Source organism: Callospermophilus lateralis, chromosome X (assembly GCF_048772815.1).
Source record: "Callospermophilus lateralis isolate mCalLat2 chromosome X, mCalLat2.hap1, whole genome shotgun sequence".
Classification (NCBI taxonomy): Eukaryota; Metazoa; Chordata; class Mammalia; order Rodentia; family Sciuridae; genus Callospermophilus; species Callospermophilus lateralis.
In genome coordinates this window covers 109,465,094-109,478,086 of record NC_135325.1, presented here as the reverse complement: position 1 = coordinate 109,478,086, position 12,993 = coordinate 109,465,094, and the positions used below count along the sequence as shown (strand labels likewise).

Below are 12,993 nucleotides of genomic sequence, written 5' to 3'. Positions count from 1 at the left end.
ACGAACTGCTACAAATCAAAGTCCTGACAGTTATATTTCCCTAAGATAATTGCATGCTGCTTCGGAGTTTCCTTTTCCCCTCTGTTTCCCTTTGTTTTGACAACAAGATTCTGGGAAAACAATATACAAATGATAACTAGGCTGTCACGAGTATATTGAATTTTAAAAATAAATAACTGTCGACCCCAAAAGCTTCCAGGAGCCTATGGAGTGAGTTCTTTTTCCAAACTGTTACAAAACCAGATGTGGAAATGTTTAGCTAATTCCCCTCCCCATTCTCCATGCAAAGAGTTTATATGTGTCTTGAATGGCATTAGAAGCAATGGGGAGGTAAGGATCTTGTCTGCTTTCAAAGAGATTTGTGTTCAACTTCTCACTCTGCTCACTAGTATCCCCAAACTGATTTGGATTTCAGTATGTGTCTATTTAAAAATTTTTTTAAATATTCATTTATTTTTTTAGTTGTTGCTGGACACAATATCTTTATTTATTTATGTGGTGCTGAGGATTGAACCCAGGGCCTCGCATGTGCTAGGCAAGTGCTTTACCGCTGAGCCACAATCCCAGCCCCTATTTTTAAAATATTTTCTTCTCAAGATTAAAAATACTATGTTTAGGCTAATATTCAACCCTTTTTTGTTGTTGTTGTTTTGGATCAGGGATTGAGCCTAGGGGCATTTAACCACTGAGTCACATCTAGCCCTTTTCTATATTTTATTTAGAGACAGGCTTTTGCTGAGTTGCTTAGGGCCTCACTAAATTGTGCAGACTGGCTTTGAACTTGTGATCCTCCTGCCTCAGCCTCCCAAGCCACTGGAAATACAGATGTGTGCCACTGTGCCTGGCATAATATTCAACCACTTTCTTGTAAGACATTAAGACAGAGTTCCTAGTGAAAAAAAATTAAAAATCTATTTTTTAGCAATTTTGAAATATACAGCACATTATTATTAATTATAGTCGCCACACTGTACAATAGATCTTACAAACTTATTCATCCTAAATGAATCTTTGTACCCTTTGACCAATGTCTCCTCTTCCCATTTACTTCTCTCACCACAGATCTCTGGTAACTATTATTCTTAACGCTCAAGTTTTAGAAGTATGTGAGGTGTAGATATGTCAATCAGTTTGATCTAATCACTTCACAATGTACATATGTATCATAATAACACATTGTTCCTCACAAATACTGTGGGTCCTCAGTATCCATGGGTTCCACATTCACAGAAGGAATTTTGTGTATGTGAGTGGAGGGCAATATAGGAGATTGACCCTAGAGGAGCCTTACCAGTGAGCTACTACACCAGGCAAGTTTGATGATTTTAGATTTCACATTTATATATTTGATATATTTTAATTTAATTTTGTTTAAACTGTGAGGTGAGGTCTGAAGTCCCTTCCTCACAAATGGTGTTGGAGTATGGGGGTAAGTAGACATGGAGCTGTTTACAGGTAGAGTCGGTTTTGTAAGATAAAAATCATTTTTGATTTTTGGTATTTTGTTTTTAGTACTGGGGACTGAACCCAGAGGCACTTTACCATTGAACTACATTCACCAGCCCTTTTTATGTTTGATTTGGTTGGCTTTGAAGTTGCGATCCTCCTGTTTCAGCCTCCCAAATTGCTAGGATTATAGGCTACCACACCCAACATGGAATTTTTTTTTTTTTAATCTTACATCTGTACTGAAAACATACGGAGATTTTTCTAAAAAAAATACTTTAGGGGTGGCTTTTTCCCTCTTTCTTTTTCCCTTCTTCTTTCTCCTTTTTTCTTTCCTTAATATCATCTCACAGCCTGGACCTCTCTGTCCTGAATGAAAACATCCTGTAAAGGCCAAGGAAACAACCCTTTCAACCCATTTGGGGTTTCTCTAAACAATGCAGTATCAGGACTACTTACATAGCATTTAAATTGTATTAGGTATTATAAGAAATCTAGAGGTAATATAAAGTATACTGAAGGATACGTGTAGTTCTTTGCAAATAAAATGCCATTCTATATATATAAAGGACTTGAGAATCTGTGGATTTTGATATCCTTGAAGTTCCTGAGAAGAATCCTTCATGGGTACTGAGAGATAACTATCTGTCAATTTAAAAAAAAAAATCAGTGCTCAACTTTATAAACAACATTTTTAGCATAAGAATATATGATAGTTAAGTAGCAACTCTTCTTTCCTCTTAACTTTGTTTGTGCCAGTTCCTTCCATTTCTATGTGTAAGAAGAAAAATAGAACTGGATGTGGTGGTTCACGCCTGTAATCTCAGTGGCTCGGGAGGCTGAGACAGGAGGATCACAAGTTCAAAACCAGCTTCAGCAACAGCGAGACCCTGTCTCAAAATAAAAACAACAAAAGGGCTGGGGATGTAGCTCAGTGATAAAGCAGCCCTGGTATCACAAAGGAGGAGAAAAAAGAAAAGCAGACTGTTTTGTTCTCATATCCAAGATCTTGAACTTTGCTAATCTGACTGGTTGTAACTCAGTGATATAGTGCTTGCTTATTCTCAGTGACTAATATGGGCATCTCTTCAACATACATACTTGGATTTTTCTAAACTTAATTTCTTTCACATTTATTTTTTAGTTGCAATACCTTTATTTTTTTATTTTTATATGGTGCTGAGGATTGAACCCAGGGCCTTGCATGTGCTAGGTGAGCACTCTACCACTAAGCCACAACCCCAACCCTTTCTGAACTTAATTTAAAACACAGATTTGATTGCAGGGGAATGGAAATAGAGTTTATATTATCAAAGTGAAGCATTTCATGATTTTTTTAATGTAAAGGATTTATCAACAAATAGGCTTATTAGGGAGTTATTAAGGGGAGAAAAAGGAAGAAAGAAAAAGTCTGCTAAAGCAACTAATGGGGAATGTATATGCATCAACCACATTTGGAAAAACAGAAAGCTGCTTGTACTCTGTTGCTGCAAGGAAAGTAAACATTCTGCATCTAGGTGCTATGAGCAGCTGTGGGTCTGCCCAGCTTCTATAGCTCTGTTCAGGACTGTATGTACCAATAGTCTGAGCCCTGCATGGTTAGACAAAAGCATCTGAGCTCGATGCAGGGCAAATTTGCAATCATCTGAGCTTGATGCAGGGCAAATTTGCAATCAACTCAAAATGGAGCTCTGATCATAAAAAATCTGAGACCTCCTTTCTAATGGCCCTGAGACCAGAAGCTGCACAGTAGTTCCAAGGTGAGCACTCCTGTCTTTGAATTTATTTCTTCCCCAGTCCCCAACTTCCCCTCAGTTCTGAATATTCCTGGAGACTAACTAGAATTCTGTCCACAGCTCCCAGGCTGCTATGCCTAGCCCCAGCTAGGGTTAAAAATACCTTTCAGTTTGGTGACCTCACAGAGCCCTCTCTTCTGGCTTTTCCTTCCCATCTCTAGCCCCTTGGCCTTCCTTTTCCTCTGCCTCCAGTAATCAGAGGTCACACTCTCCCTTCCTCCTCCAGGTCCCATTCTGCCAGCACATCCCAGCTAGGTGTTAGAAAAGCCAGCTGATCTGATCAATTCACACAGTGTTGTGACAGCCTTATAACCATCCTCAACACACAGATACACAGCACAACACAAACACACACACACACACACACACACACACACACATGCAACCTCCCCTTCTCTGGGAACTGTAGGCAGCCGGGGAAGGGAAGCTGCCTGTTTTGATGACTTATACTCAGCAAACAGGAGCCAGTCTCAAAAATGTCTCAAAAGTGTAGCATTGAGCTAAACATTAGCAAGCTCATTAGCAAGTGCATTGCACTGTCCTTCCCATCTCCCCTTCTTCAATCTCACCTCAGAGTTGCACAGCCTGAAATGTGGATGCCATTGACTTCTTCATAAAGTTTTTTAAATATATTTTTTTTAGTTGTAGATAGACACAATACTTTCGTTTTGTTTATTTTTATGTGGTGCTAAGGATGGAACCCCGTGCCTCACATGTGCTAGACAAACATTCTACTACTGAGCCATAGCTCCAGCCCTGATAGTTGTTTTTCTGAGCTCAAAGATATATTGTCACACACACAGGCATCTGTTTTTTGCTCGCATCACATAGCAATCCACTCCAGGCTTTAAGAAAATCAGTGGAAACAGATTCTATCCTGTCCTGTCCAAGTTTGGAGATTTGGCCTAAATGAATCCCCAAACTCAGTGATGTCACCCAACCCCTTCCTTCAGCCTGATTCAGAGCAGGGAGGTAGTCTAAAATGATTGCTTGGGCGTCAACTGTCTTGTTTCTCAGAGAATCTGGCCATTTTGTACCTTTATTTGAATTATCCATGAGAGGGAGAGGGAAGAGAGCAATATAGGAAACATGCTTAAAGAGGGAGAGGAAATTTAGGGTTTAACTCCCCAGACAAGAACAACCTTCACCTTGGGGTCTCAGTTTGAGTGTTTGAACAACAAAAATGGGTTGAAAAGATTGTTTCCTTAGTCTATTCAGGATGTTTTCATTCAGGACAAAAGGTTCCAGGCTGTGAGATGATGATTAGGAAAGAAATAAGGAGAAAGAAGAAGGGAAAACTGGGGCTCTAGCTCAGTTGGTAGAGTGCTTGCCTCACATGCACAAGGCCCTGGGTTCAATCCTCATGCACCACACACCAAAAAAAAAAAAAAAAAAAAAAAGTGAGAAAGAAAGGGAGAGGGAGAGAGAGCCACCTGTAAAGCATGCTTAGGACTAAGTGGTCTCCTTTAGATCAAGACAATGGTGCAGTAGTGAAGAGGTGATTTTCTTAGCTTACCAAAGAAACTTCAGCAAAAATCCCACATCATAAGTGGTTTGTTTATTTAACTATTGAGTCATCTAGGACTAGTTCCCATCAGAATTTACTTGTTTTGTTGTTTTATTTTATTTGTTTTGTTTTGGGGGGCGAGGGGACAGGGTTCTTGTGTGTGTTGCTGCTGTTCTATTTTTGCTTTGTGAAAAATGAAAAAAAACTGCCCAAGGAGAGTCATGAATGAACAAAGGGGAAAGGAAAGAACTAGGCAGAGTCTTTTGGCTTCTCTTTATACCCCAACACCCCCAAGAGAATGAGGAGTCATTAAAGAGAGAGCCGAGAGTGAGCTGTCCTCATAAACAAAGCATTTCATCCAGGCCAGTGCACTTTGCTAGATGGCCCCTGTGCTATGGTTTCCCTTAAAGAATGCAGCAAATCCATCACTAGCAAATGAAGAGAAAGAGCTGCAATTTTGAACCTGGGGAAAGAGGAAGAAAGAATGTTTGGGGATGCTTTTTATCCCAAGACTTTTTTTTTGCACATAGTAGGCACTCAATAAATATTACTAAAAAATGAATTCCTTTAAGCAAGGGTTACTTATCTCTTCTTTACTTACTGCAGCTGGGAACAAAAGTGGAGCCCTACCCTTATGCATAGAAATTTTCTTCTAAATTTTAGGCACTTTGAATTTGATATATCATTTCCACTTTTAAAATGAAAACTGAGTTGGACATTTGATGTCCTTTCTTCCTTATTTCTTCCTTCTTTGCTTTTCACCTCTTTCTGATATCATATCTTAGACACTTATTATTTTTTTGTGTGTGACTGGGGATTGAACCCAAGGGTACTTAACCACTTAGCACGTGTCCAACATTTTTTAATATTTTATTTAGAGACATGGTGTCACTGAGTTGCTTAGGGCCTTGCTAAGTTGCTGAGGCTGGTTTTGAACTTGCAATCCTCCTGTCTCAGCCTCCTGATTCGCTGGAGTTACAGGTTTATGCTAGTGTTCCTAGTTTTTCTTCTTAATGTTTTAGGAACAACCTTTTGCTTAAAAAAAGAAGAAGAAAATCATATTTGAATGTTCAATAGAAAATAAGCTGTTACCTCTTGTGTTTTTGTGTGTTCTAGAAATCCTTGTTGGAATCCTCCTGCTTCCTGTGGATTGTCACCTGATTGGCTGCAAAGATGAAAGTTTTCAACATGGTCGGGGGCATGATCTTGTTTGCCTCTCTGTTTTCAGCCTGCTCTGGGCAAAATCCCATGACTGTGCTGTGTTCCATTGATTGGTTCATGGTCACGGTCCACCCCTTCATGTTGAACAACGATGTCTATGTACACTTCTATGAGCTGCACTTGGGCCTGGGTTGCCCCGCCAACCATGTTCAGCCACACTTCTACCAGTTTACCTACCGTGTTACCGAATGTGGCATCAGAGTCAAGGCTGTCTCTCAGGATATGGTTATCTACAGCACTGAGTTGCACTATGCTTCTAAGGGTACCTCCTCTAAGTATGTGATCCCTGTGTCATGCGCTGCCCCCCAACGGTCCCCGTGGCTCACTCTACCCTCTCCCTTGAGAACAGCCAGCGATAGTGCAGCCGCAGCCAAGAATGGTGACGCATGCTACAGCGTGTTCAGCTTGTCACAGTCCAGCGAAAGGCCCAACTGTGACTGTCCACCTTGTGTCTCTAATGAACGGCGTACCCCGGCCTCACATAACCAAGCAGAGGCTGAGGAGACCCATCCTGTGCAGTCTTCTTACTTTCTTAGTGTTTGTGAAGACTGGTGTCTTCCCTCAGATGATCTGATTGAACCCATGTGATAAGTATGGGGTCTCTCCTGAAGATGCCATTTCTAGAATTAGTTTGTAGTATTTTCTGATATCATATAAATAAATGCCCTGTGATCCTCTTAGGAGCAATTTTGAGAAATGGCAACTCATAGTAACTTCTTGATTTTGTATTTTTATACCTTTATAAAGGAAAAAAAATAAAATTCTGGTAGCATGAAAATACCAGTTGAGCGTTTTTATTTAACAAACACTTTTATTACAAGCCAGGCACTATTTACATCGTTTACAAATATTAGTATCTGTTCTCTCTAGGATGACTTCTCTCTTATTTAAGTTTCTCCAAGAAAGCCTTCTCCATCTGTCTCTCCATCTGTATACTCATTTTTCTTATTCTGTGTACCAGTAACATAACTTAGTGACATGCCTTTTTAGTTTGATCATTAGCTATATCACTTTTCATGCATGCAAAGCATGTGCTATGGTTTGGATATGAGATGTACCTCCAAAGTTCCTATGTTAGTAGAGGAATATTCAGAGGCAAAATGGTTGGATTGTGAAAGCTGCTACCTCATCAGCCCATCCTAGTTTGAACGGACTAATTAGTGGGTGGTAACTGTAGGCAGGTGGATCATGGCTAGAGGAGGTGGGCCACTGGGAATGTGCCTTGGAAGGGTGTAACTTCCCTGCCAAGCCCTTTGGCCATGATACTCTACCTCACCTTAGGCTCAGAGCAATGGAGTTGGCCAAACATGGACTAAACCTCTGAAACCATGAGCCAAAATAAACTTTTCTTCGTTTAATTTGTTCTTATGTATTTTGATCACAGTGACAAAAAGCGATTCAGCATAGGTTGCTCTGGTGATTTTCACCAGTGGTTCGAAGAATCATACACATCACATTCCATTAACTAAGTGGTAAGTCCCTGAAGTTCAGAGATACATATTATGCTTTAGACACAACCTGATAATACTTTGAAAGTTTTTGCCCCCCAACATAATGATCTTAAAAATGTCACCAAAGTTTGGATTCCATTAGCTTTCTCACAGGCTTCGGGGGAATAAGAATAAGTAAATTGTTCAATAAATATTCATTTTTTTCAGTGCTATTACATACTGGGCATGGCTCTAGACACTGAGAATATGTCATTGAGCAGAGAAAGACTCAGAAATTGAAGTCAATCACACTGCTGTGTGATTGACAAGTAGGTAAACAAAGATAAATTCAGATACTGACACATGCCATGGAAAACTTTAAATAAAGAGAAGAAAACTGATGAAAGGGCCAGAGTGTGGTCAGATGAGGGTGTTCAGGCAAGGCCTCTGAAGACTCATCATTTGAATTTTTTTTCTTTTCTTTTTTTTTGCTACCAGAGGTTGAACCCAGAAGCACTTTACCACAGAGCTACATGCCCAGTCCTTTAAAAAAAATTGTGAGACAGCCTCACTAAGTTGCTGAGGTTGGCCTTGAACTTGCAATCTTCCTGCCTCAGGTTCCCAAGTTTCTGGGATTACAGGTGAATTGAATCTTGAATGTGATGAAGGAGTCAGTCCATTGATGATCTGAAGAGAAAACATTCCAGATAGCAGAGGCATTTCATTGAATCCTTACTACAACTTATGAGAGAAGTACTCTCATCACACCTATTTTACAAATAAGGAAACTGAGCCACAGAGTGATTAAGAAACATGCACCTATTAAGAATCTGCTTTCGGGGCTGGGGCTGTAGCTCAGTGGTAGCACACATGCCTGGTTTGTGTGAGGCACTGGGTTCGATTCTCAGCACCACATATTAAAAAAATAATAAAAAATAAAAAAAGATCTATCAGCAACTAAAAAATATTTTTTTAAAAAAGAATCTTTCATAATATATTGTACATTACAAGTGCATATAATTTTGATTTGTCAATAAAAATTTTTAAAGAAACAGATGACATTTTAGCACAACATTTGCACATGTTAATGTTGGCTAAGTACATTAGATGAGTAGATATTAGAAATGCAGTCAGGATAGTTGAAGAAACACAGTGGTTCATTTTAAAATCCTGCCCCTTCTGGAGGAGATCCAGGTAATGATTCCTGAAAGCAGTGAATTCATGGAACAAGTATTTCTCACACCTTTCTTTTGTGCCAGGCACTATGTTAGATGCCAAGGATGCAATGGAAAACAAATCTAATTAGGATGGAGAAATAGGTATAGATGTCTAAGGAGCTAGAGGCTATAGAGGCTATTGCAATCCAGAGAATGGGCTTCTGCAAAGTCATGAGAAACTGGGCCAAGGTCATCAAAGTACAAGAAGAGCCCAGTCCAATACAATGGAGGCATGGTGGAGGGACAGATGATGGTGGTGAGCAATGGAGCCAGAGAAGCAATAGTAGATGAAACTATGAAGAAGAGAAGTAGCACATCCTGCCCCATCCTCTCCTCAGATTATAGATCATTAAACACTAAAACAGATATATGCAACTTGGCAAATAATACTAAGCACATCAGGTCTACTATGTTCGAGTTGAGATTACTGTGTGCAAGTAGAGCATTTCACAAGTACAAAGGACCATCTTTGCAGCAACACCCTGGAGTTGTGTGTAGTATATCAGCCTTGCAAGACACTCAAGACAACCTTGGTCACAAGACAACCTTGGTCCCATGTGCCAGATGTGTTATTTGCAGGATCTTATTTAGTCCTGCAAGCTAAAGTGATTTTTCTGTTTTATAAATGAAAAAACTGAGGCTCATGGAAATTACCTTACAAAGTAAGGTAAAGTGATTTTTCTGTTTTATAAATGAAAAAAACTGAGGCTCATGGAAATTAAGCTTGTACAGTGAGTAAACATCACTGGGACCCAAATCCAGGTTTTCTTAGATCCAATATATATACTTTTTGCCTCTATACTCAACACCCCCTCACACAGAAGAGAATCTTCCATGAGTACTGAAAGATCCAGGAATATTGGCTAGTTAGAAGTAGGCAGTGAGCCCGCTCTTAGAAGATGAATATAACTTAGCTAAGCAGAGAAGAGGGAGAAGAACATTCTCTATGATCATAAGCATTGAGACAGGGTGCACAAGTATGCTATGTTGAGGGAGGACACTTAGGAGGCACTCGTTTCACCTAGGTGAGGAGAGATGAAGAGAGCGGACAGGTGAAGGAGTTGGAGAATAGGAAGAGAAGAAAGGAGAACTGTTTCCAATGAAGAACAGGACTTCATTCATTTTAGCCTACAGGAAACAGTCAAATGTCATATTCAGCTCCACTTCTGATATAAATTGAGTAGAACAGGTGAATTTGGAGCATGAAAAGCTCCAGATAAGGGAGCAGAGACGTCTTCATGAAGACGTAAGATTTAAATTAAGGTCAGATCTGCCTGACTGGACATATGTAAAAAGAAAAGGATTAACTCAAAGAAGTCATTTAGAGCCCTAAAGTCTCAGAAGACATGACCAGCTCTGGATTTAAATAAGGAGACTGAGGTGAGAGTAGAGGATAGGGGTGAAGATGAGTTTGAGGTGATAATGACATTCAAGTGGATATGTCCAGAAATCTGCTTGAGAAATGGAGCTACAACTCAAATAAGGGGTAGTTACTAGAAGATTAGGCCTTGGGGGGATCATACAATGCAGGTAATTAAGACCACAGAATCAGAATTCCCAGACATTTGATCCTCCAAAGAGAATTTCAAAAAAGGTCAGAGAAGAACAGACATGAAAGAAGACAGAAGAGAAATACCAGAGAGAAGGAAGGAGAAGTATCACTCATGAAATTCTAAGGAGTGGGACTCTAGTCTCCAGTCCAGCAATCAAGCCAAGATGGGGTAAGCCTCAGATTCATAGAATTGGGAGCCTTTGAACTGGCCCTTAAATCAAAGTCGAATTTCATCAGGTGAGGATGGAGAGGAAGAGCATTCTAGGCAATGAGAATAGTAAGAACAGACATGCAAATAAATACTGTGGTCAAGATTCATATTGGAGGGCTGGGGTTGTGGCTCAGTGGTAGAGCCCTTGCCTCCCATGTGTGAGGCACTGGGTTCAATTCTCAGCACCACATAAAAATAAATAAAACAAAGGCCCATCAACAACCAAAAAATATTTTAAAACATTCATATTGTAAAAAAAGAATCATATTTTTCATGAATTGACATTCATTCAGTACAATTAAGCATAATTTCAAAATTCAATATATGCACTTTTTTCTTCAATGTCTCTTTTCTCAGTAAAAGTGCATTTCGACCATTTCAGGTACATATTTGATCTACTCAATTGTGTGCCTCTTGTACCTGATCCCTGGCTCTTATTCACTTTGTATTTCTCTTACATAGTAATTGCTGAAGATATATAGCAGGTGCTCTATCCAGTTGGCTGAATGGCTGACTAGTACTAAGAAAGGGCCTGAGAGCCTATAAAAAGGGAACAATTCTAAAAATGCGAGGATCAAAATATCTTAAGAAAAAAACTGCACTTTTTTTAGGCAGATTCTCACTAAGTTGCTGAGGCTGGCTTTGAACTTGCAATCCTCCTGCCTCATCCTCCCAAGTTACATAAGCATGTGTCACTGTGACTGGCTTTAAAAAACTGCATAATTTTAATTGACTAATTTACTTGCTTTTTGAAACACCACTTCAGATCAATGGCTCCCCTTATTATGGTAATGTTCATTTAATTTTTAAAAATTTTTTCCCTGTTGTAGACAAACACAATACCTTTGTTTTATTTATTTATTTCTATGTGGTGCTGAGGATTGAACCCAGTGCCTCACTCGCACTAGGCAAGTGCCTCACCACTGAGCCATAACCCCAGCCCCATTTAATTTTTAAGGTGACATGATGTATAAATATGCATCACATAGTGTTCATCATATTTGCGATCATAATAAGAAATGTTTTTGCCATCAAAACAAAGGAGCATCTTCACCTTTCAATCTCTGAGAAAGCCAAAACTGTCTAAAACCATTTGTTACGCTAATTGCTTGTCAAATATTTAAAAATTAGAGCCCTAAGGAGGTTTCCCACCCATGAAAGGAGGCTCAAAATCATGTTCAAAATTGTGTTCTTGTAGCCTAAAAATAGCAAACCAAATTAAAAAAAATGCGTAAAATATATGTCAATGTTAAGGAAAAAAGTCTTTTATCCCTAAATTTGACTTCAATGTATAACCCATTTTTTAAATACTTTATTTTATTTATTTATTTTTATATGGTGCTGGGGATCGAACCCAGTATTTCACACATGCTAGGTAAGTGCTCTACCACTGAGCTTCAACCCCAGCCTTGTCTAAGCCATTTTTAAGATACTAAAAATGCCCCCATCTTTCTATTCCTCCACCAATAATGAAAGCCTAGTCAAACATTAAACTAAACACAGTGCTGTTCTCTCTCTCATCCCCCTCCACATACCATGTTCATAAGAAATACATTATCAAAGGACAAGTGTTTTTTGTAAAGAGAAGGCTGACTTTCACAGAAACGTCTGTTAGTTCTAATTAGTGTTAATCCCTATGATGGATCTCAACAATATCCTGTTTAAATTGTAATTATAGTTGTTTATTCCAAAAAAAAGAAAGAGAGAGAGTCTTTTGAGTCCTGTGATTTTTCTACAGCATTTTTTTAAAGAAGAAAACAAATGAGGTCAGATTTCAGCTTCTAAACTCGCATTGGTTATACAATTACAAGACCTCCTGTATTAGTTATCTATTGATGAATAACAAATTACCCCCAAACAACAAGGTTTCATTGTCCCCCAGGTTCTGTGGGTCAGGAATCCTGACCATCTTAGCTGGGTGCCTCTGGCTCAGGATCTCTTGTAAGCTGCAATGAAGTTGTGGGCGGTGGCTGCAGTTGTCTCAAGTCTCACTTGGAGCTGGAGAATCCACTTCCAAGCTCACTCAAGTGGCTGTTGGCAGGAGATGTCAGTTCCTCTCTTGTAGCCTTCTCCATAGGCTGTTCAGGTGTCCTCATGACAGCGTGATATGAAGAGAGAGAAGGAAAGGGGAAGGGATGACAAGAGGACCTGAGTCAGAATCCACAGGGTTTTTGTAACCCAATCTCAGAAATGACATCCCATCACTTCTGCCATATTCTATTTGCTAGAAAAATCTCTAGGTCCTTGTCCACACACTAGGGGAAGGGATTATGCCAGGGTGGGAATACCAGGAGGTGGGAGTCACTGGGGACCACCACACACATACAGGCTGCTACCATATCTTCAATCTGATTATTTTTTTAAAAATATTTTATTTTAGTCATAGTTGGACATAATACCTCTATCTTATTTTTATGTGGTGCTGAGAATTGAACCCAGGGCCTCGCTCATGCTAGAGGAGCGATCAACCGCCAAGCCACAACTCCAGCCCCTTCAATCTGATCATACAGGCAAACTCCACAAGCACAACATTCTTCAAATGATTTATGGGTTTTTTTATGAAAAGTATTTATATAAATGCAATGCTGTTTCAATTTGTTCATGTAAATACAT

General features: G+C 39.4%; 1 protein-coding gene across 1 annotated transcript; it reads left to right on the top strand.

Annotated features, from left to right (window-relative positions):
• The first annotated feature begins 5,922 nt into the window (after nt 1-5,922).
• On the top strand, nt 5,923-6,558 carry Plac1 (placenta enriched 1). Its single transcript, XM_077107739.1, has one exon. The coding sequence runs from the start codon at nt 5,923-5,925 to the stop codon at nt 6,556-6,558; it is 636 nt and encodes a 211-aa protein (XP_076963854.1).
• The last annotated feature ends 6,435 nt before the right edge of the window (nt 6,559-12,993 follow it).